Source organism: Oreochromis aureus, linkage group 11 (genome assembly GCF_013358895.1).
Source record: "Oreochromis aureus strain Israel breed Guangdong linkage group 11, ZZ_aureus, whole genome shotgun sequence".
Taxonomy (NCBI): Eukaryota; Metazoa; Chordata; class Actinopteri; order Cichliformes; family Cichlidae; genus Oreochromis; species Oreochromis aureus.
The window spans coordinates 12,676,081-12,700,735 of record NC_052952.1 but is presented as its reverse complement, the minus strand read 5'-3'; the positions used below and the strand labels follow the sequence as shown (position 1 = coordinate 12,700,735).

The following is a 24,655-nucleotide window of genomic DNA, read 5'->3' as shown; positions in this document are numbered from 1 at the left end:
GGAGGCCTCGATGACGGTGGCTATTGGCCTCAAACCAATGTGGTGGTGAAGAACTGGGTCAGTGCTAGGACTACAACTTAAAGCAGCCTGTTTTTGGGGGTTTTTTTCAAAGGAAAAAATGAGAGTAATACACTGAATATGTTGTTGTGACAATTTTGGCTTTAATATGAGCTGCATCGTATTTGACTAGACCTTTTTTGCACATTTTATTTATTCATAAGTATTTCTGTAGCTAATATAAACTCTTTATAAGGTGTCTTTGAACTGGATGTCTCACCTGCCTTAAAGCAAATGTTATGCCTGAAAGATTTTTATTAGTTTACAGGGCCTTGCTTTCTCAAAATGGCCTTTTAAAGGATATGGCTTTCTTCAGAGGCGCTCACACCTTTCCTGGCATTAAATTGCAAGGGTATTAGAGGTAACTGGGTAACCTGAAAGTATTGGGATTGAATAAGTGATGAAAAAGCAGCAATGGTAGCAAAATACCTGCATTATTAGATCTTTTTAATAAGGCACTTTAAACGTCATCTTAGAAATGTCGGTGTTTAAAAAAAAAACAGCTTTTTCTTTCTTTCTCTCTGGTGATGTGAGACTTTTATTGCAAAAATGAACACTAAGAGGTAATAACAGCCGTGAATCAACTTTTGGACAGACACAATCAAAAGCAGTGTGTATATGCATTTATGTTTTGTCTTTAAAAAGCTTGGTGAGAGGCTCATCATCATTATGTGTCAGTCTGTCTTAAAAGCTGTGTGAATGTGAATATACATTTTTTTTTTAAACTAATAAAGATAAAAGCCTGAAATTTTCACTGGTCTCTTTTACCATTAAAATTAATCGGGATCTGTAATTTGGGATGGCTACATCAATAAATGTCTGAGTATTGGCTTCTTAAAATAGGTGGAATAATGGATGATGGAATGACCCATCTTTCAATAGATCTTTAAGTGATTCACGAGATGTAAATCTTCCAGAAGAAAAGAAAACTCTAAAACTCATTGGATGTGTTTCTGTAGAAGTAATTCCACCGAAAATTGTGATAAATCAAAGCTTAACTTCTGCATAGACTAGATCCAAACTTGCTCCATACCCACAGCCAGCAGCCTGGTAGCTCTCGGGTCCTAAATCAGATAAGTGTCACCGTGCATCGGGCTGAAAATCCATACTTATAGGAGTTATTTTAGTGACACTGGGCCCTTTGTTTATTTGTTATAACTATGCAGCTGTGACAAAAGACCATTGTTTCAGCCAGCATTAGCATGCAGATTCTCTGGTGTAGTGCTACACCATTTCTGTCAGTACAGTGTGCGTATTGTTTTGGACGGAGGAATGCACTGGATGTCCTCTGCTGTGGGAGCTGGCCAGTTTAACGGATAGCTGTCAGAGTGGACGATTCAGAGTGAGAGTGTGTGGGGGGGGGCAAGGCTCTACAGCAGGCGGGGGAATTGCCCCCCTGTAGAGCCGCCCCTGAGTTGAAGCGAAAAAGTGCCACGAAGGGAAGATAATCCGTTGCCATTGTCCAGTTTCAGTGTGATTGTTTTAAAACTGCTCTTGTGAAATAGTTGAATTATTGCCAAAAAAAAAAAAAATCAAGAGTCTAATTACTTGTGTTTGAGTCAAAATTTGTGATCCCACCTACTACAGCACACAAGGTGGTAAGAGCCCCCTGAGAAGAGAGTAGTTAACTTACTGAACATTTTTCAGTTACTCATGTCTCATTCACACCTTTTCCAGCTCACTGGTTGGCTTCATTGCAGCTAACATGTCATTTGTATTAGCTCTGTTGGTCTTCGCTGCAGCAGGAAGGCCCTGCTCTCATCAAAAGAAGCCATTGTGCTGCTCTGGGTTTGTTGTGTGCCATGCAGGCCCAAGCCCATAGATGACCCTTGTTGTTTCTCGCGCAGGCCTGAGTGAGGCAGATGCGAACCAGAACAATGGCTGCGTCTTGGAGAAGCCAGCGGTGACTGACTCCACAGACCCCCACCAGAGTTGGAGCCCCGCCAGCACAGCTGACCCTGACGCTGCCACACCACGCCCCCACCTGGTCCGCCTCTTCTCCCGAGATGCCCCGGGCCGAGAGGACAACACCTTCAAAGACCGACCCTCCGAATCGGACGAGCTGCAGACCATCCAGGAGGACAGCGGAGCGGCTTCAGAGTGCGGGTCGGAGAGCCAAGAACAGGACCTAGATTAGGCTAGCTTTTTTTTTTTCCTCCCCTCCCTTTCCTCTATTTTTTTTTCTTTTTCCTCCTCTGTCCACTCTCATTTAAGAGAGACACAAGAACCCCTCATTTGACAAACACAAGCGTAATACCAACTGCTAATACAACCATGGCATCCGCAAGCAGCTCTGCACAGGCCGCCTTCGGCCTGGGTCGGAGGAAGAAGAACCCCGGCCTCCTGGATCAGATTGGAAAGTTCTTTGGAGGGGACAAGAAGAGGAAGGGCAAGGTGAGGAAACCAAGAGATTCAGTCCTTATGTACCTTAGTTTGTTCTGCTGAGTGGCTCCCAGAACCACTTTTTACTTGTGATTCGCTAACACACGTTGTAAGAATCTGTTGTCAGATATCTGTCATGTAGAATAGTGTTGGTTTTACTGTTGATTTTATGTTAAACCAAAGTCTGACATTGTCTTGCGATTCACATTAACTAGCTGATCCTGAATCGACACTGGATAATGACTTTGGGCAGGGGTTATTTTCTTCGTTTTTTTTGTTTTAATTATAAAAACGCTGTGATTTTGACCCATTTAAGAATATTTCTTTATTCTGTTTATTTGAGTGGTACTGACATTAATAGCATTTTCCTCTTCAGTCAGATCTAAATCTCTAGATGTAATGTTTTAGTGTTTCACATGTTGCTGTCATTAAGCTTGTTGTTAATTGGAACGTCTTGTCAAACTGGAGAACAGCTCAGTTCAGGTACTTTTTGCAATGATGGTGATGATAAGCTCGGAAATTCACCTCCTTATATGTAATACTGGTTCATTATTATTATTTTCTGAATTTTATAGAGGCTTTGAGTACTCTTGCAGCGTCTTCGCAAGGAGTCTTTTAGACTTTTTTTGTTTTTTTTAAGCTATAATTTGATAAGCGAGCCACAGGGAGGTACTTCACTACTGTTTGCACGGTGCCACAGTCTGCTAAGTCACTTTCAAAGTTGAGGATGAAATGATGCTACAACTGATCAAACAAGTAGTAAATGTACAGTGTATTAGCATATAAATAAGTATATTAGTGTAGGAGCTTAATATCATCCCAGGTTTGGGAATATACAAGTCTGCATCCTATTAAGAAAGAACAGGCTTATCTGGCAGGCGAGCGATTATGAAGCATCTGAGCCTGCGCTGCTTTCTAATAACCATGTACTGCGATGCTGTTGAGATGACCTCCTTTATAAACGGTAGTAAATCTTTAACAGTATTCCTGTGAGGCCCACTTTGTTCAAAAAATTAAGAAGAGAATCCCAAACGTTAGTGTCTGCCAATAGTCTGAACATTTGTGATAGCAAATGTTGCATTTATTCTCCTGGCACCGGTCTTGGCAGCGTTGCCACTGCTCAGCTGGCTCCACTCGCTTTCGGTCCATTCAGCGATGCCCTCTGGAGGTGGTGACGAAATAGAAAATTCTAATCTGGTTTATGAGCGCAGAGAGTTTACCACACAGTGCTGAGTATATCTGCTTGTCCTGATGATGCTACTGCAGCAAGCTGAGCCTGCAATGTAGTTCCCTGAGAAAGAAGAAATGGAAGTGCGCTTGATCTGGATGATCCATCACGAGTCACGTCTACTCGCTGTGACAGCTGTCTGAAAACATAATAATAGTTTGAAAGGACTCATATGGTATGGCGAGCTTATTCCTGCGGGCAACAGTATCTCTCTGATTGTATGCTTTTTCCTTTTGTAAAGCTCTTCTAACCCCGCAGAGTGCTAATCAGAGTGCTTTGGCACATAATAATTGCAGAGAAATCATTGAACAGCATGAAAATATGCATTTTTTCCCTTTGCCTTATGCCAACCATGAAATGGTTTTCAGTGTAAGATTCAGGATAAAATGGAGTTTTATTTATATATGTCACAATTCTTTTTTCCCTAGCCTGTTGAGCTGATCAGACATTGTTTTGCTTTGGAAAAAATCAGGGAACGTGTCAACACAACAAATTATGAAGCGTTCATGTAATGTCAGCTCTTAATTCGCTGCAGTGTTTGATTTTTCTCATTCTTGCCGTGGCCATGAAATTGTATCTTGTTCCTCGTATTGATGGCAAGTTTACAAAAGACAAACTATAAATATATATTTGTGTTCACCGAGGATTTGCCTTCAAATGAACGAGTGCTCACATCTCAAGTAAATGACAGGTTCGTCTCACCTCTGTTGCCTCTAGCAAAACAAACACCGTAAAAAAAAAAACAACAAAAAAACAAACCTGCACTAATTTTTGGCTGCAAACATTTATTTTTCCAGAAAGATTTCCTCTTAAAGACAGATATTTTTGAATCTCAGTATCTAGTCTGTGTGCACAGATTCTCCACAGACATCCCTGATGCATACTTTGACTTGGAGGCTGCAGTATTAGTAAGACAGATTGTCTCAGTGTTTCTCGTTGGATTGTGAATATGCATGCTTATTTCAGTAGAGTTGAATTGTTTTCATACCGGCAGATGTGGAGTCATTTGCACACTGATCCCTCGTGCTTATTAACGTCCTTTCTGTCTCATTTATTTACATATTTTTCAATCTAAACCTGAGTCGGGGCTTTGAGAAGATGTAAAGACCGTCCGCAAGTAGTTTAAAGTTGTGAGAAGACGCCATAAAAGACAAACTCAGGTTTTAGGACACAATACAACTGCAGTTAATCTGCATCTGAATAGTAACGGGCTTTTGATTATTTCAAACAGTGATAATGATGTGCTAATTGGAGGGAAAATTACGTTTGCATGAGCATTAGCTATTCAAGCAGAAATGAAGACTCATAAAGAACTGAGAATAATTATGAAGTCTTAATTTGCCTCCTAATTTGTTGAATGGCATGCACAGTGAGTCATATTCTAGTGCAGGAGTAGTGTCAGGCTTTTTACAGCACAGCTCACGGTTGGAGCCCAATGCTTTGAGGACTCATATAATGCCAGTGTCTTGGGATGGGGGAGAGGGGATCTGCGACCCCCTGTCTCATCGCTTTGCTCACCTCAGGTTCTCATGTCTTTGATTCAGTCTGAGAGTTTATTTGAAACAACAGTGGCCCAGCAATTATCCACTGCTGTGTAATGCCTTTGTAATAACTGTATCTGCTGTGACCGGTGACCTGTTCCTAACCTGATCCTGTTTTAAGCTTTTTGGATATTTGCTTGATTAAAACTCTTTAACAACATCAGCGCTCTCATTGTTTTTGTTTTAACTGTGTTTGGTTCAAAGTCTCTTTCTTGTTCTATGTTCAATAAATTCTTTTAACTGCTCTAACAACTGGTAACTCTTATTTACTACAGATCAGAGGGGGAAAAATCATGTTAAACTATACTTTTTGGTTGTAAAGGCTGAGCCAGAAGACGAGATACCATATTTCACAGTTCAGTCAGTCACATAAATATGAGGCGTTATTGGAAAGCTGATCTTTTTATTTCTACTTGGAGCTAAGTAATGGATGACTGGATTGAATTGTTTGTATGAGTCTGAAGATGAAAAGATAATACAACAGAGCTGAGTTCAGTGATTACCTAAAGCTGACTGAAAATAGAAGTTTATGTTCAGCCCTATAAGACCAAGAAACAAGTCAGCCACTGTGGCAAAGTAACTTACTGCAGACTAAAAACGAATGCTGTCTTTTGAGGATATTGGATGGCAGTTGGAAAAAAAAATGTACAAGCATTTCAAGTGTTTCCTCTGTGTTTGGGTTATGCAGCACTTAGCAAATATAATCAATCTAATAATGCTCATGGAAGTGTGTTTGGAAAAGCATGTGGTGGGAGGAAGGACTGAAGATGGTTCAATTAAAACAAAAACATATTTTCTTGTATTGCTATTAATTAGTATTATTGACTGTGACTAATGATTATTTAATACAAGTAATTTTGACATTAAAAATGTGTTTGTTCTGTTTTGGGGTTTTTTTTGTTAGTAGTAGCTACTGTAGCTGGTTTACCTCCAGTTAGTTTAAAAAACAAAAAACAAAAAGTGGGTTATAATTTTAAATATGGTAAAATGATAGTAATACTGAAAATTATTGGAATTTAAAATAAATAATAAATGTTCCCCAAAACTTGGAACCACATTCAGATGAATGCTACGCTACTTGCAACTTTGGTTACTCTAAAAAAAGAAAAAACCTGCATAGGCTACATGGAGTACTAAGTGATAACCACAGTGGTTTGACAATTTAAAAAAAAAAAAAAAAAATTTGTAAGTTACAAATGACAAATAACCAAATATTAACTTGGTGTGAGGACCACAATAAACAAGACATGTCTGACCAGTTATCATCCTCTTTTAAGGTGCCAGTGAGTCACATTAATAATTTCATAGGTAAAAAAGACAGTCTATTATAGAATATTTGTAAGTCTTATTAAAGGCAGGACAGGCAATAATGACAAGAAAATGTAAAGAAGTAATGAAGCTCCTGGCAAGTGACCACTTTATTGCAGGATTAAGCTAGGCTAGGTTTGCTGCTAGCTTACGGGCTAACATCGACCTGCTTCTGCTGCATAAATGGCTGCGTTGCTTAGTCACTGCAAAACCTGTAAGGGGGAGCCAAAATTGTACAGTTGTAGACTGGAGAAGAGGCTACAAAAGAGATGAAAATTCAAGGTTGAATTTGCATAATGTTAGCTCAGCTAACAAAACTGAAAACTCTAAATAGTTGTTGTAGCCCTCAAACTATCATGGTAGTCTTTGTGCTAAGCTAATGGTGTCTTAGCTACGTCGCCATATTTAGCATGAATGAGAGCTCTAAAGACTCGACAAATATACATGAGTATATTTGACAAATGTCAAACTATTTCATTAAAACAATAATGGCAGCTCAGTGCAGTCTCAATTAAGCAACGGAAATAGAAAAAGTGGCTGGCACGAAGAGCTAAAATCTCATTGAACTTTAGCAGACACTTAAATGAAAGCAGCACACAAATCCATAAACTCTGTCACACCTGCTTGATCTCGTTTCTCTTCAGACATGAAGTTATCAATGATTGCAACCGCCCTCTCTTTCAGATGCCAATTAAGTTTAAAAAGTAGTTCCAGAAGCTGAACAGCACCACTGCAGAAACTTAGTTTTAATGCCTCCATATCATTTGCTCAAGAACCGAATGGCTCCATTATCAGCAGGAGAGGCACTAATGGACGACCCCGCCCCCTCTTTTTTTGTCCTCTCAAAACTAATGTGTAATATTCACTTGAAATGTAGATGAAGCACTCACAGGAGCAGTTATTAAGCATCATTTTTCACCAAATGATAAAGAAAATAGAAGAGAGCAAAACCGAGAAAAAAGGAAAAAGATTTACTCTCATCAAAGAGGGCAACTGACAGAAAATGAGGATTTGGCAACAAAAATCCTGCCAATTTTTACTTTTACTTCTCTCAGTCACTGAGATCACTCGAATTCCTCAACTTTTTTCATTCACACCTCCATTCACACATATGCATTAAAAGGTCAGCACTGAAGCAGTGGAGAGCACACGAAGGCATCACTGAGGAAATGCAAGAAGAAAACAGGGCGTCCCTGTTTCTGGGAAGTTTTTTTGTAATTTTTCTTTCTTTCTTTCTTTCTTTTTAAAAACAAAACCCATTAAAGTTAGTGTGGGTGACACTGGATGGCTCTCAGATTGTGTAATGGTGGTGGCAGTAAAGTTTCCCCCTTTGGTTACCTTAAGGTTCTTTGATGTGAGGTAATGGATGTGAATCCTCCTCTGCCATACATACACACACACACAAACAGGTTTTCCTGTTACATTAGTAGGGTCACTGAAACTGATGAACGCACTAACATTAGCGCACAGTGAGTAGGTGGAAATGAATTTAGTTCCTTTTTCTCTGGGTTGCTGCTTGTTGCCGCTATTTGTGTTAGTTTTATGCATTTCACCTGACACCTTTTTGTGTCCCCGTAATGTTTGCATCTGTTAAATATTTTAAATGCACCGCAGTTCTCACACAGGCATAAAAAGTCACCTCCATGTACCCTTTAAAGCATGACTTTAAAGCAATTAGCTGCATTTAATTCTACTTTGGGATGATAATTACTCTTTATTTTTGACAGGAGAACACAAACAACTCCAACAGCTCATTTCTACCATTTTGTTTTGAATAGCTTGTGGCCAGAGGTTTTGCCTCTAAAGGTTATGAGGTGACGTGCAACGATTTTGCACAATGATATCATCAGCCACTTCTGAATACACCACGACTTTCAGGAGTGAAGACATTCACACCTTGATGCAGCAGCACTCCATTATGAAACATCCTAACCTAAAATTAGTCATGTTTCAGGTAGTTAACACCATATATGACAATTTTTTCAACTGGCTAAAGTAGGGATTCATGAAATCCCAACCTTGCTGACATTTACTATTAGCGACACTGAGTAAAGGTCAGTGAAGCCATATTACTGTTATGCTTCCTTCCCTTTTCTTTCCAGGGCTCTTTCCGAGGCGCTCTCTCCCCGGGCCCTCAGAAAGCTTCTGCAACTTCCCCACGTAAGCGCGGGGCCGAGAACGCCGTGGTCCATTTCTTCCGCACGATTGTGAGTAATCCCTAGAGTGAACTGTACCTTAGAAACACTCATATCCCCTTACACCAGACATTTCAAATTGAGTCAGACATTTTTTTTGCCAGGGTGGGCTTTTCTTCCATTGTTCTTCAGTGTTTGTGTCTTTACTCTCCTATTACTTCCTTTGGTCTCTAACTAAAAGCCTGTTCCGCCTGCGTCATGAAGAATGAGTCAAATACCGTTGAGTCAAACAAAGTTTGGACATTACAGAACTGGTGGTGTTGAAAATGTCATGAGAAAACCCCGCTTTGATTTAAGGACTTATATGATACAGAAAGTAAATCAAGATAATTGCCTAAAAGTAATCAGAGTAATCGCCTTTAATAGAAGTTCTTGCAGTTAACGGTCTTTGCGCCCCATTGTGGGACTTATCGAACAGTGCCAGCTGCTGGTTGGTGGACCACATTGTGCGTTTAGCATCATGCGACATAAAGTGCCAATTCTTATTGGCTATTCGCCCTTGTGGGGCGATCGTGGCTCAAGAGTTGGGAGTTCGCCTTGTAATCGGAAGGTTGCCGGTTCGAGCCCCGGCTCCGACAGTCTCGGTCGTTGTGTCCTTGGGCAAGACACTTCACCCGTTGCCTACTGGTGGTGGTCAGAGGGCCCGGTGGCGCCAGTGTCCGGCAGCCTCGCTGGTCAGTGCGCCCCAGGGTGGCTGTGGCTACAACGTAGCTTACCATCACCAGTGTGTGAATGTGTGTGTGAATGGGTGGATGTCTGGATATGTAAAGCGCTTTGGGGTCCTTAGGGACTAGAAAGCGCTATATAAATACAGGCCATTTACCATTTTTACTTTTATCATTTATGGCATTTTGTAGTCACGAGATCTGTTTATTTAATTGGAACAGTCTCATTAGCTGAGGTCGGCATTAATTTGCTCGCCGTTATACGCCACAAACGATTCAAGCGGCAGGAACAGGCCACCGTTCTGTGAAAACCTTCTTACCTTCTGTCATTAACTCTTCTTCAGGTGTCCCCTGCCCCTCCCAAGTCTAGGGTGAGTCTGTTTAACTTTGTTAAAAAGGATTCTGCATTTATAACGTTTGATTTGAAATGACAGCTGCAATAGGCTACAGACCCTAAGGATGGATAGAAATGCATATCATAAGGTCTTAAAAACATTGGATAAAATTACACTTTTTAAAAATATTCTTTTAATGTTTTATTCATTGTTTTCTAATACAATCAGTTTCAGGTAGTAAAGGTCAGCTCGCTGAGCATCAGTTGAAACAGTAAATACAGATGAGATGTGTAAATGTGCAGAAACTGGCTTGGGGAACATATACATGCAGCCTTATGCTTTGTCTTGCATGCTTTCCTTGCTAAATGTCACTAAATTTGTGCTCTTTTCGATGTGAGCATCTGCCTTTCTCCTCCTTCCTCTACCTCCCTTTGCACCTCCTCTGCACCTGCCTTCCCCTCTGTGACCCTGTGACTCCCCCCTTCCCTCTGGATGGACTCTCCTACCTGCCTCCTCTCCTTCCCATCCCGCCTTTGCACTGAGTAAGACACCCTTTTTTTCTATTTGTCTCCTCTCCCTCCTATCTCTTGTCTTTGCCTTTTGCTTCTCTACACACCCAGTGGAGAGGACTAGCAGCCAAGATAGGCCTGGTAGGTGGTTTAAAACAACAAAAAAATCCAAATGGCGGTATCATGCCTAATTAAACTTGAAGGAAACTGAGTTCATCTTCTCCAACTGCCTTCAGCATGATGCCTGTGGCTCTCTTTCCATTTACTCTCCATCATCCACTTAAGCCTTCATAATCTGTCCATACATCAGCGATAATGCCCTCATTTCCTTCCTTAACTTAAGTCCATTTTCAAAGTATATCAGTTCAATTCGGTGACCTCGCAGCCCGAATCATCCACATCATGTGCGCATATTGTGCATCCATGATAACACAGGCCTACTCCTCTTCATCATCCTTGTTGCATTTCAGAAATTACTTTGAGAATGACTGAAGTGAGGCCGCCTTCTGCTTCATTTGGCAAGCATTTAATTTAATGTCTCCATCATGTATGTGAAGCAGCAGAAGGATGACTGTGGGTAAAAGTGGAAAAGCAGACTTGCTTAGGGGCTGTACAGAAATTACTGGCAAGGGAGGGAGAGAATGGAGTTGTTATTTGGACCCGAGGTAGCCAAGTATTCAAATTTGTTTAAATACTTATTTATTACACAAGTATACTCACTAGCTACATTATTAGGCACGCCTAAAACCGGTTCAGGCTGGTGATGGTCTAATGATGTGAGGAATATTTTCTTGGCGCATTTTGGGCCCTTTAGTACCAACTGGGCATTGTTTAAACCAGGGGTATCGAACCAAGCCTCGTGAGTTTGTGTCCTGCATCCAACACAGCTGATTTAACTGGCTAAATTACCTCCTCAACATGTCCTGAAGTTTTCCAGAGGCCTGATAATGAACTAATCATTTGATTCAGGTGTGTTGACATCTAAAACCTGCAGCCCACCGGCCTTCGAGGCCTGGGGTTTGAGACCCCTGGTTTAAACACCACAAACCGCCTGACTATTGGTGCACCTAATAAAGTGCTTAATTACACTTTTAGAAAAAGCCTTTGTTTTTATCATGTGTCAAGTGTCATAAGGTTGGTACATGAATACAGGCAATGGAGTAAAAGGATTTGAATCTGTTGCGAGGACAGCCTAATTTAAGCTCAGCTCCCATCCCACTGCTGTAATTTTCAGACAGTCCCTAACTGCTTTTCTCAGAGCAGTCCTCAGTATGTTGGGTTGATTACATTTTTACACCTACTTGAAAAGAATTTCCAAGGACTTTCATTCTAGTGTCTGAAATATTACCAGATTGAAACACTGATTATGCTGATTAACAATCAGCACTTGGGGTGTTTTTAAAAGGCACACCGATCCATCAATGCAGGGCAGTTTTAAATGTCAACACCTATGATAATACGAATGTTCCTCTTCTATTTATCAAACAGAAGAAATGAATGAATGAAATAATCAGCAAAAAAATGGATTTGCTGCTTGATGGTTTTATGCATAATTCAGATATCTGGATGAAAACCTCACCATTGCACCATATTCAGCAAACATTTACACGATTTTTGGAAAGCACACCGATCCATCACTCCAGGCCGCACCGTGGACAAGAAAACCATCCCTTTGTAACAATTTATCATTGTCATATGCTGGGCTGGAAATTTCTTCAGGGCTCTCTGCAGAAAGCTCAGCCGTCTCTTAATCCCCTGATAGAGTCCTTTAACACACTTCAATTCTTCTCTCCCGCTGCCAGGGCCACCAGAAGTCACAGTCTGCTAAAGGCAAGAAGGCCAGTGGGGACGGCAAAGGCACCCTGACTAGGATCTTCAAAATGGTAAAAAGAAATGAAATCACACTGCTTTCTCTGTTTCTTCATGCTGATTTTCTTCGCTAGTAATGCAAACAGAAAATTATTCTCCCTAATCCCTCTCCGTGCCTTGTCTTCTTCTTTGCCACAGTGATAATATCAGCAGCAGAGTGAGTAACCGATACTTGGTGGAGGGATACTTGAGTTTGAGTCGCTGCTCGTTTGTTCAGCATTGATATGCCATTGTAATGTCATTACTAAAGCAGGCAGCAGCAGAATAATAAGAGGCTTTTAGACACAAAGTTGTTCATCGCGCACGCTACAAGCTTTACACCAGCGCTGATATAATCATGCAGAAGATCCACTTTTGATGAGGGTTCGCTGGGACTATTTCTAATGCTTATAATATAACCCCTTTTTTACGCTGTTACAAAATAAGGTTTGGCATTAATCATGTGACAAGCAATACAGTGTTTAGTTTAGTTTATTTCTGTTTTGTGTTCGGGAATGTATTAACTGGCACAAAAAAACACATTAGCAGCCAAAATATAGGAGCAACACAGGAGCTGCTGATCTACCCCTGCCTCCATCTGTTAATGTGTTTTATTGTGTGACTCTCTGGTGTTTAAGACGCAGGTAATTTACAAACGGATGAGAGAACTGATGCAAAAATAATAAAGAAGCTGAGAAAATTTAAATGAATGTCACTTAGACAGACAGCAATAATGTTCCAAGTCTGTACTAATGTGTATCCCATAGATTAGCACTGGCTGATTGCATATTTCTGTTATGTTAAAAGTTTTATATGTTCAGCTTCACATTGCTGCCTTCACAGCCGCTCCAGAGCAGTTCCTAATAACCAGATTTGTTTTGGTGCGTCTTAAAGAGGAGTGTGAGTCTTCATGCTCTGCTAGTTATTTCCTGACAGGATTTAATTAGCCAGCCACTCTGACTGTACCTGAGATTGTTATTTAGCTTAGCGATTACTGAAGGTGGAGAGATATCCAAATTTCCCCTGGGCAGCATCCCCGTCTGTAGTGCTAAATTGTTGTCAGTGAGCTACAAGAGTGTAAACAGCTCAGGAGGCGACGCACTCCTGGGACGCTCCATTTGAATCTTCCTGATAAGGCTGATTAGTGTTGACTTAGTGCTATCACAGCAGCATTTCTACACATAAATGCCAGCAAGGCCCAAATGGAAGTAAGATAAAGTCATTTTTTTCATTTTTTTAATTAGGTTTTCACATGTTGTCTCTGTTCATTTTTAATCCAAACACCATTGCTCCCTTTCGGGACAGATATCGAGTTTCATGTGAAATGGCAGGAGCAGTCAGCAGCCCCTGTTTCATGAATAAAAAGCCTTGTGCATTGCAGGATTATCTCCTACTGCAGTCTGTAAAGATTTGTCTCATTTGATTAATCTTTATGCCTTTTGCTCTGCTTGCTTTTTCTGGCAGAGTAGCATGCATGAACAAGAACAAGCGAGACAGGAGAAAAAATAAAAAATTCAATAAAGTCTGTAAAGAGAGAGCTGTGAGATAAAAGCAGCCTGTCTGCTCTGGACTCTTTTTGGGTGAAAATCAATGGGTGACTGGAAATCTTTGCTCTGAAGATGACAAAGCAAATGTATTTGCAACTGGCCACCGATCTTCATCCTTTCCTACTCTCATGTTTCCTCTGTGCTGGATGAGCCCCATCTTTTACAAACTCTGACTACATTTCTGATACCTTTCACAGACTTTTTCCCTAGTTTTGTTTCATTTTCTTACAATTCTGGTTTGCTTTCACACATTTTTTACTTTGTCAGTTTGAAACTCACATCTGTCACTTGCATAATCACTTTTACTTCAGCATCAGACGTTTTGCCATATTGCACAACATCGCTTAAATATATTAGATTTTGACACACTTTCTCATAATTCTAAATCTTTTTTTTCATGGAAACAGTTACATATTTCAGTTACATTGTTATATAAATGTATTTATATAAAAAATGAATTGAAACTGGCCAGAGGAGGTGGTTAGTTTGTGATATTACTCATTACACTGACCTAAATTTACTGCTCTTGTATTGAAGTTTGTTTTCCAGATGCAGGTGGGTGACACATTGGTCTTAACCTCCTAAGACCCGAACTCTTCCACGGCATGCATTTTTAATTTCTCTTTGATATTTGGGCTGATTGGGACCTGATGAATGTAAAAACAAAGAATTACCAGATTTTTTTTTTTTTTTTTACCTAATTTTTGTTTCTAAGAAAAATGAGAGCCACATATGAGGATACTCGTTTAAAATTTCGATAGAACAGTAGCAGTATAATGTCCTCGTAAGTAGATATCAGGCCCTTATAGAGCAAAATTGAGTATTTTGGTCTAAATAACCCAAAATGTGATATCCACATATGTGGATGCCAGGTCCTAGGAGGTTAACACATTGCTTATGACTTTAACTTTAGCTAATAAGATTTTCAAGCAAATGCATCACTTTCTCTTGTATTTTGATTAAAGGTTTAAGATTGGGTGGGCCGTGGGATTAACATTAACATTTTTTCTAGCAGTCTGAGTTTTCCGGGGGGGTCATTGGCTGGTCTCTAGGCTTGTTAGACTGAGGTCTAACCTCCTCATTTCTCACCTTAAATGATTACTCGGACTTGTTAATGTTAAGGTCATTGTTCAGTTTGAGAATGTATGGGAGATAAAAAGCCAGAAGGTTGGTTCATTTATTGATGTGTGTCAATTTCAGGCTTAATGGAAAGCTGATGAAATCATGTATTCAAAAGAGAAACAGCAACTTATCCAGGCAGCTTATCTTTTCATAAGGCTGATGGTTTATAATGACCGTCATTCACAGTGAAGGCTGTTTTTTTCATTCAGACGTTATTAGCTGAATGATCTATTTGTGGATTTGTCTGCAAAGTGCTTAAGTGAATACTGTAATTACACACTGTGGAAAATGACCGGAGGGCTCTCTTTCAGTGCTGAAGCCGACATGTCATGAATATGTGCACATGACATGTGTCTTGTCTTATGCAGGGAAGCAGGAGTGCTTCTCCAGCCAAACGCTGAGGTCCATCTGTACAGCCCCTTCCAACAGCACGAGGGAAGACGTTCAAGAGCACGTGGGGGGTGTTCAAAAAAAAAAAGAGGAAGAAAACAAGGAAATCTTAGTCATCCCTTAGACTCACCTTCCTTTCCACCTCTGTTAACACTGTAATGCTCACTAAATCCCTCATTTCTTTCCACCCCACCCCCCCACCGCCCCAAACACTCTTTTGGCTGGTAGATAGCGACACAATCTGTCTCCTCCCTCCTTTCCCTGCATTGCATTGCGCTAAGTCTGTGCAGTCATCATCACCGGTGTGAACCGTTTGCCGAAGTTGATCCTGAAGCCGCTCACATGTGCAGCCTGAACGCCCCCACCCCTCTTTATATACGTGTATTTGGGTTTCTGTGGACGTCTCCATGTATTTGTTTCTAACACAAGGTGGCTAAAACTGAAGCAGACCCGGAGAGCTGAAGGTTAGGGCCGGTGCAAGTCCAACTGACTTGACCGTCATTGCCGTCTGCCGATCGGGTGAAAAGACCGGGTCACTTCTGTTTTAGAAAAGAGCGGTTTTCTGTCTCGTCACGCTGTCTACGTCACTTAAGTTAAGCGTCCTGTCCTAAATGTGATGTTGACCTGTGTTTGTCATCGTAGGATCTAAGGCTGGCTGTGGAGTTTTGTTGTAAAAGTTTCTAAATTTTCTAAATTGAGTTTCTCCTGTAGCCTTTTTCAGTCTATGAGATAATGACTAATTTACCTGTCCACACATAACAGTGCAGTTTTCCACCTTTTTTAAAACCTTGAATCTGAATCACGATGCCACATTTAGACCTTTCTTCAATGCTTTAGTGTACTGTAAGTCTCCTCATCTCATTGCTTCTGTCTCCTGTTTGGCACAGATACTGTAAACTGAATTCATTAAAAAACAAAAAAAGCTCAACAATAAGTGCCTTTCCTCCTGACTACCAAATACAATGTGCTGTTTTTTCCTTCATGTGGATAATAAAAAACACACAATTTCAAAAAGGTGCTCTGTAACTAACTTTGTAATGACACATTATGAGGTGTTTTTGTTCTTTTTGACAATTTGTGAGTTTTCTGTAAAAAAAAACCAAGAAAAAAGAAGCTCAGCAGCACCAGTTTTGTGCTGTTCCATCCATCTTCCAAAAGCAGCCACGTGTGATCTGCAGCACCCGCCCCCCGTTTGCTTGAGCCTTCTGAGAGCTGTGTTGTTTTTCTTTGTTCTGAAAGGACCCTGAGAATGAATGTAAACTTCCTCCTCATTACTGTATGTGTAATAAAACATGACCTGCCACTTAACTGAGAATAAAACATTTAAAAATATATATATCTATATATATATATATATAAATATATAAAACCAGCTCTACTGACTGTATTGTGTCTTTTTGTCTAGAGCAGCAAATGATGCATCTTTTAAAAAAAACAAAACAACAAAAAACAGTGAAACAAAGTGATGTAACAAGGTCACGCCAAACAAAGACATGCCAGTCCTTTTTTTTCCCATTAAGCCTAAATTCGTGATTCACCCGGTAATCACTATTTGGGCCAAGCTTTCCGAGCTCATGACCGGAGCAGATGGAGTACCTGCTCGCTATTCTAGCACACGTGTAATCACACAGAGTATATTCAGTTTCATGTAATGCAAAAATTACTGAAGTACAAAAGCTTGCTGGAGCATTGAAAGTATGAATGCATTTCCCCCAAGAGGATACATGTGAAATTCCTTTTACCACAGCTTCCATAATTAAAGTAGATAAACACGGCCCTCTAAACATGTTTTTTTCTTCCTTTTCCACGTCATTTTGGAGTGATTATTGAAAAGTGAATCAGAGGCCACAGAAACACCAGCCATGTACCAGCTGTATGAGTTCTAATTTGAACCTGGGGAAATTTATTGTAGTTGCACAGTGAATGGGGAAGTTAATAGAAAACAGGATGGAGTTACCCAACATGGATATTTGTCTGTTTTATGTGACGATATAGCAAAGAGGTACAGATAGGTCCAGAGTTTGCTGTGGACTTCATCAAATACTCAGGATGTGATTGAAGTGCAGACTTTCAAAGACTTTAAGAAAAGTACTGCATTAACTGTTCAGGAATTACAACCATTTTCAATATGTAGACCCCATTTTCAGATGCTCTGAAGGAGCTGGACAAATTGACATGATTTTAATTAGAAGTATTGTTTTTAAGACATGCATGAAAATCCTGAAATCTATAACCTGAAGTTTCCTCCCTTGAGATGCTGAAAGTCTGGACTTCAATCACATATTGACTGTTTGATTTAAAATCCCCACTGTGGTTTTGTACAGAGACAAAAAAACAAGACTGAAATTGTGTCTTTGTCCAACAAATAATGGACCAAATGTGTGAAAATTGTGCCAGGAGTTCCTACATCCAGATCACAAGCTCACCAATGAATAAATTACATCATGTTTGGTCCCAAAAACTGAAGAAAAGACAGTTGACCAGTTTTATATCAGCGCCGGTGTTGGGTCAAATCCAGGAACAGCTACGTTGTATTTTTATGTAGAAGCACTGCCTCTAACCAACAAATCAGAGCAAAGCCAGGCTTGTTGCTCAAGCCGACCACGGTTATGATTCCTTCTGGAATTTTCTTGTTAAAAATGCTCCGTTTGAATTCACTCGCCAAAATCTAGTGTGCAGATCTTGAGTGACTTATGAGCACATTTCGCATCTGCAGAGGCAGTTTATAAAAATAGCTTGAACCCCCCCCTCTCTTTTTTGCTCAGATAAGCAGCACAAAATCAGCAGGGGACCGCCTTTTTATATTGCCTGAATGCTCCCCCTGTGCAAAAGCAACTGTCCTCATTTGACTCTTGGCAACAAAGCCAATAAGCCCCCATTATCCAAACTGTCAAAACAGTTTATTCTATCTGTAATTCATAGTAATGAACAAAGAATCAGCTTTAATTAGTAGAAAAATTACTTTAATCTTAACTTATTATGGACAATAGAAAAGAAGAAGAAACAGCCCATCATCTGTACATTGGCTTTGCTTCATAACAAATGCAACCTAATGCTCAAATTATATATATCCAAATAATCTGTGTTGTGGTGGTTCATCAGAAAATATACCCCATCTAACTACAATATTTACAAAGTGAGATACAGTAAAGAAAAAATGTTGCAGTCCTCAATCAAGAACCTGGAAAATGGCGCAGCTTTCACAGTGAGCCGCTGTTTTCAAACTAAAACATGAATCGAAAATAAACATTTCACTCGGAGATGATATATGTACAGTATAAATATGACAAAAGTAAACCAGTAGAAAAGAAGTGCTTTCTGTCTTATGTACTGTAAGACGGTTGCTTTTAGGCCATGACAGCGGTAAGCTGCCTGCAGCTCCCTGTGAGCACACCACCGAAGAAGAGACGACACTGGTCACTGGGGAGTTTCTGCAGCACGCTCCAGTTTCCTCTATTTCCAGCAGGGCCGGCATTAGAGGAAGACCTCTGTCTCCAGAGTGGAGATTTATCTGGGATGCCCGTGTTCCCTGAACCAAACCTCTCCAGCGGTTATCATACTGATGACAATCAGACCGCAGCAGAACGGATAAAAGTCATTAGGCCAATCAGAGGGAGCCAGACTCCCCTTACTTTGATGCTGAATTGAATAAACAGCCAGGGACTGCTACAAGGACAGAGGACTTGAATGTACAGCATTAAGACCACCTGACTGATATTGTGCAGGTCCTTGTGTTTCTGAAACAGCTCTGACCCACTGTCGGATGGAGACAGGACCTCTGGGGGTGTTTGTCATCAGTCGGATGGACCCCGTGGGTTCTCCCAGTTCAGATTGTAGCTGCGCAATCCAGTTGGGATTGGGGGAATTTGAAGGGCTTTTTGATAAGTTTTTTGAGTAATTTCTGAGAGGTGGCGGGGATCCACTGCCCTGCAGACATAGGCCAGAGAGTAGAGGTGCATTTGGTCGGCAACAAAGCTTAGCTGGGTGCCAGGTGTCAAAGAAACATCCACATGAATGCCGAGATCCAAGCAGAACAGTAACGAAAAGAAATGATGAACGCTATTCACTTCAGCTGATGGTGGAGCCAACGTTTGACGTCTCAAATCTGTTTCCAGCCACACAGCCCCTTTCAGAGGATCATTGTGTTTGGCAAAGCTTTGCTGTTTAGCCGGTAAGTGCTCATGAGACTCTGCAGTGCTTTCTGATACTTGGCAGTCGTGCAGGCTGCGGTCAGGAGAAGACGTTCGGCCAGTCTCCTGTTGCTTCAGGAACCACTTCCAGGTCAAGTTCAGGGGTCACCTCGACCCGAGGCGTCGCTTCCTCTTGGCCCAGGGGCACATCTTGTATTTGACCTGGAAGCAGAAAGAGGGGAAAAAAATGAGTGGATTTGCACGATTCTTCCAGTGAAATTCTCTGTAGCGTTGGCAAAAACACATTAACACACACGTTGGTAGAGCAGCACCATCAGCTCTGATGCTTGACTCAGTTTGCCAGTGGCTGTCATGCAAATGAGAATCAAAAGCAACCTTTTCCTCTCTGCGCTTTTCCATCATTTGTTTTAATGTACCCTCATCCTCGCCATTAGCCTTCAGTCTGAAAAAGCAGCAGCCCCAACTACACGACAGGATGTGACCGACACGGAGCGTTCCCGTAGTGATGTGAGCCACATCTCACAGTATAAAACAACAACAAGTCAACTTGGCATAAGTTTTTTCTACTGCTGCAAACCTCACACTCATTTATAAATATTTTAGAATCATTTCATTATCTGAAACACTTCAAACACATATTCATTAGGCTGAATACTGTTTTTCAGAACAGAAAGGGCTGAATCTTACTCTTTGAAGCAGACACGACTCGAATAGCAAACAGACAAATTATTCCATTTTTTTCTGAATATTTTAACCTTGCTGACAAGCCTGCAGTTGTGTGAAGTCACAGATGGAATACTGGGAAGTATTCCCATTAAAATATATAATATAGCTTTCTGCTTTAAAAGCCTTTTTTGAATTTTTCAATACCACAATGACAAAATGTGTTAAGAGCAAAAAGAAAAGGCTGTCAGATCATATCGAGGCTGTCTTTCAGGAGTGTTACTGCCCCTATTCCTCACTGAAACAATGCTCCAGTCTGACTGAAAAGTGTTGAAATGAAAAATGAAAAGAATAAAAAAGACAAAAAGATTTTTATTTTATTTTTTTGGGGGGGGCATTCATCTCTTTTGGTTTTACAAAGAATAAAGTAAAGGTTTTCTAAAGGGGTCATGAGAAAAATACTCAAACTCCTTATGCCCATCATACACTTTGAGATGACTTTGAAAAGACAAGTCTGTCACCCTCTTACATCTTGCAACATGTCACTGGACAAAGACTTGAAGACTTTGCAGCGTGTGGGGATCTTGCAGGGTCATGAATGTAGACTATATATGTTTCCAGCCAGACTTTCTTTTAATGTTATAAAATAGTCTTGAGCAATAGTTTGCCAGGCTTTCTGAAGGTCCAAGTTCCAAGTTTTTTTTGTTTTTTTTTATTTGTTCAGGCACTTAATACTTCCATCCATCCATCCATCCATCCATCCATCCATCCATCTTCTTCCACTTATCTGGGGTCGGGTCACGGGGGCAGCAGCCTAAGTAGAGAGCCCAGACGTCCCTCTCCCCGGCCACCTCCTTTAGATTGTCCGGGGGAACACTAAAGGGGTTCCCAGGCCAGCCGAGAGATATAATCTCTCAAGCTTGTCCTGGGTCTGCCCTGGGGCCTCCTCAGAGTGGGACATACCCAGAACACCTCACCCGGGAGGCACCCTGGAGGCATCCTTGTCAGATGACTTAACCACCTCAACTGGCTCCTTTCGATGTGGAGGAGCAGCGCCTCTAGTCTGAACCCCTCCCGGATGGACACCACCTATCTCTAAGGGAGAATACAGCCACCCTTCTGAGGAAGCCTGAGCATGTATCTGCAATCTCGTTCTTTCTATCACTGACCAAAGCTCGTGCCCATGGGTGAGGGTAGGAACGTAGCTCGACCAGTTTTCATCGTGCAAACCTTCCTTTAGCTCAGTCCATAATCAGTGGCCTTAAATTTCCTAATGCCAGATGTTTGTGTTAATAATTCTTACTTATTAACACAGAATGCTCTCGTCTTGCCTTTCTCTTGTGCTTGTCAGTGTGGTGAATACAACCACTCCAAACAGCAACATGGCAACTTTTCTCTCTTTAAATAGATTAAGGAACTTAAGGACCATTTGATGTAAAGTGGTCATTAAACTGAATCTATTAACGCGATTCCTGTGGGTCATGTCTGAAATGAAAATCAAAAATAATGAATCCATATTTTTAGACATTTTTCTGTGGTTATAAGATTTGGATACAGTGTGTTTAAGACTTTGAAGAAAGCAAATATTTTCTAATGAGATGAACTTTTTGTCAGTTTTTAATCTAATGGTTTAATTCATTCTCTCAGTGTTGTTCCTTTGTTATTATCCCTTTATTTGGGTTATAACTGGCCAATATTAGATGGCCATAACCTAAGAAATAATGCAGTAATCACTTCAAGGTGACCTCAACTTTGAACTATTAGAAGGTCTTTAAAAGCACTGAAAATTGTGAAAGAACCCTGTACTAAAGACGGCAGCCCTATTGAATAAAAATCACTGTAATTTACTTATTTGTTACCATGTCTGGTGATTTCAGTGCCATAAAATCAAAGAGTTTTGCTGAAGTTGTGGCACTCGTGACCATTTAATGTCAGAAGGTCATAAAGTGAGTCAGACCTGACTTACGCCAGGTTGGACCTCTCCTGGTCTTTATAAATAACACCAGATTAATCCTCTTCTGGATTAAGGTTAAAGAATTACATGTGTTAGTGAGTTAACTGATCTATTCATGCATGTTAGCATTTTTACATGTGCTTATATTAAACAATGAGGTTATAATTGGTTATAAACCCCGTATTCACTAAAGACCTCTAAATTCCAGTGTACTGATACAGCTGGCTCGTGATATGAGACAGCTAGATAAATAAAAGCTCCCAGATTTACTGGCCACCTGGAAAATAGTGGTTAGGACATTGGAGATGAATCTCAGCTTGAAAGACCAAGAAGATGTGGTGAAGACATTATACTGCCTGAAAACTCTCACTTTACTCAAAAGTTTGTACCTTGATCACATGGTCCCACACAAGCGTCTAACTGTTCTTCTAGAGATGCTGATGGAAAGCTTATAAAAAATCCTCATTGAGAAGCCAGGCCGCTATGACGAAGAAAAGCAGGTGGCTGTGTTTTGAATCACACATTAATATTCTGTCACATCGGGGCCCTGCTGCTGTGATTTGCACATGCTGTGTCTGTAAGTTGAAAACACAGTTTTAAAGTGCGTGGACACGGCTGCTTTGTGTCTTATCTGCACTGTAGCAACAATCAGTCACGCATTTCAGACATTAGTCAACCTCAAAAAATATTCTTTTAAATTCTGCAGGTCTTTAAGATTTGGATAGCTATAAAAGTAAAAAACAACAACTTTGAAAAAGACACTTGGTTTTCTTTATTCAGCCAGAGGGTACAGAGCAGAACCTTTTGTGGAGCTGGATTTCAAGTTAAATAAGTTGTTCTGTTAAACAGATCTGACAGCTCTGTTCTTCTCCTCAGGCCCTCTTCAGTATGTACCGCTCAGGTTCCCAGAACAGGGAACAGTGTGCATGTGTACGTGTCCAAGGTTAAACAAAAGAGAGTCTTGGTCTAAACTTTAAAGGACAATAAATTAACATTCATGTCAATGATAGATATCAAAGAGGAGGCTTCTGGGGAACAGCTGATGGACCACTCAGCAAAGCTCCCCTGCTGCGAAGCTTCACCAAGCCTGCAAGATGAAGGCGAGTGCACATTAAATGTGTGTGTGTGTGATGAGACTGAGTGTTGGCATTCTAACAACTCATTCTTAATGAGAAGGATCATGAAGTGAAGCCCCACAGATGCTGCATGCGAGGATGAGGGACGGCGTGTGTTTTTTCTAATGGGGACAGCCTGTAGTGCTTTTCAATCATTTAAGTCTCAGAGACACCTTTTAATTCACCGTTCCCACCGTGTAGGAAACGTAACCTTGACACAAAGAGACACAAACCCAGAACCATCACAAAGTGGAAAAAAGCGACTTTTTTGTGACGCGCTAAATTCCTCAATGACCTTGGAAACATATTTTTTTTCTCACTGATAGAGAATCGAGCCAACAGGAGAGAGATGCAGGGTTTTTTTCTAATTAGTGCCGTGATCCCCGGGCGCTTACCGTAGCCGTGCGATCTCTTCATGTGATGCTTCATGTTGCTCTTCTGGGTGAACCTGATGTTGCACACCTCACACTTGAAGGGCTTCTTTCCAGTGTGTTTGACCATGTGGACCTGCAGAGCGCTCTTCTGGTTGAAGGCCTTGTCACACTGAGTGCACTTGAAAGGCCGCTCACCTGCAGTAACACACAGTTTAATCAGTATCAACAGATGCTAACCCGACATGTTCAAAAACTCACACATACTGTGTCCGTTCTTAGTAAAGATTCTCTACTGATTCACAAACAGCTGAACAAACCGCTCCCATTGATGGATAATGATATAAGCCTTTTATTCCTGTAAATAAGCAGCTGTGAAGTGAACTGCATTATGCAAATACTGCTTTCAGAAGCTGTGTTATTAAAAAAAGTGTATCTACGATCTAAGTAGGAAAGAAAAGCCACACAAATCCTGACATGTTTCCTCTTCTAAGTAATTTTCTAGGTGTCGAAACAAAAACCGCCATAACCCGCTGCAGCTTTGATGAGGGTGCTGAAGGTCACTGTTACTGTAGGAGTGTGCATTTAGAGAGAGATGGTGAACCTAAAACAAGTGTTTTTAATGCCGCAGTCCCCTGCAGTTCAGTTACTGGGATCTAAAATGCAGACCCTTCAGTTTGCCAGATGTAAGGAAACTCTTCACGTATTAATGCCGTGTCCTGCCGAGACAAACAAATCAGCATCCAGCTGAACCGAAAGCAGCTGGATGCTATTGTGATAATGGCCATTTAAAGAAATCATATTCTTTTTCCCCTCAAGACACAATTTATTTACATCTTCTGACACACAAGCAAAGCAGCTATGCCTACATCGTTTATGCTTAAGCTACTACTCTTTGCACTAACTTGCTGTACAAACCTAACCAAAGAAACAGCTCCTATTCCAAAGGAATTCAGGGCTACACAACTAGAGTCGCTTCTCCTCAAACCTTTTTCATTTCAGTGCCTGTCACGTCTGTTAAGCTAGGCTTGAGATAACAAGCAGCGACAAACGTCAGTCATAACCTGGGAGCAAAAGGGAAGTGGAAGCTTTTCGTTTTTTTCTGCTAAAAGATAAAGCATAAAAAAACCCACAACACAAAATTGTCAGATAACCCAGCAGAGAGAGATCCAATCAGAATTGCTCATTCAAATGAGTCCAGTGAAATGGTAACAAGCCAATAAAACTTTAGGTACAATGAAAGCTGTTGATCGTGTCAGAGTGCCTAGGAAAGA

At 40.8% G+C, this 24,655-nt stretch overlaps 3 protein-coding genes across 11 annotated transcripts in view; 2 read left to right on the top strand and 1 right to left on the bottom strand.

Moving 5' to 3' along the window:
• The window catches only part of LOC116326755 (myelin basic protein-like), a 49,149-nt gene extending 43,781 nt beyond the window's left edge, over nt 1-5,368 (top strand). For all 3 annotated transcript variants that reach the window (XM_031748166.2, XM_039619583.1, XM_039619582.1), the window contains one exon: nt 1,905-5,368. In XM_031748166.2, the coding sequence (XP_031604026.1) occupies nt 1,905-2,194 (290 nt within the window). In that variant the 3' untranslated portion in view covers nt 2,195-5,368. The remainder of the gene's footprint in view (nt 1-1,904) is intronic.
• On the top strand, nt 2,299-16,501 carry LOC116326756 (myelin basic protein-like). Of its 7 annotated transcripts, XM_031748168.2 has the most exons (7): nt 2,299-2,451; nt 8,619-8,723; nt 9,721-9,747; nt 10,332-10,361; nt 12,023-12,103; nt 12,228-12,246; nt 15,106-16,501. In XM_031748168.2, the coding sequence occupies exons 1-6, from the start codon at nt 2,332-2,334 to the stop codon at nt 12,228-12,230; spliced, it is 366 nt and encodes a 121-aa protein (XP_031604028.1). In that variant the 5' UTR covers nt 2,299-2,331; the 3' UTR covers nt 12,231-12,246; nt 15,106-16,501. The 7 variants fall into 7 exon arrangements, with proteins under 7 accessions (XP_031604028.1, XP_031604032.1, XP_031604027.1 ...); XM_031748172.2 differs by lacking the exon at nt 10,332-10,361 and having other exon boundaries at nt 12,032-12,103; XM_031748167.2 differs by lacking the exon at nt 12,228-12,246.
• Nucleotides 16,502-18,068: 1,567 nt separating this feature from the next.
• Nucleotides 18,069-24,655, bottom strand: part of LOC116326752 (zinc finger protein 236) — a 47,447-nt gene continuing 40,860 nt past the window's right edge. Inside the window, 2 exon segments of the mRNA XM_031748162.2 lie at nt 18,069-19,479; nt 23,406-23,579. Of these exon segments, the coding sequence (XP_031604022.2) occupies nt 19,358-19,479; nt 23,406-23,579 (296 nt within the window). The 3' untranslated portion in view covers nt 18,069-19,357.

Excerpts from the sequence above, each read along its gene's own strand:
- LOC116326756 (XM_031748167.2), top strand. The coding sequence starts at position 2,332 with ATGGCATCCGCAAGCAGCTCTGCACAGGCCGCCTTCGGCCTGGGTCGG. Across the intron at positions 2,452-8,618 it reads ACAAGAAGAGGAAGGGCAAG|GGCTCTTTCCGAGGCGCTCT; the intron begins GTGAGGAAACCA and ends TTTTCTTTCCAG. Across the intron at positions 12,104-15,105 it reads TGACTAGGATCTTCAAAATG|GGAAGCAGGAGTGCTTCTCC; the intron begins GTAAAAAGAAAT and ends TGTCTTATGCAG.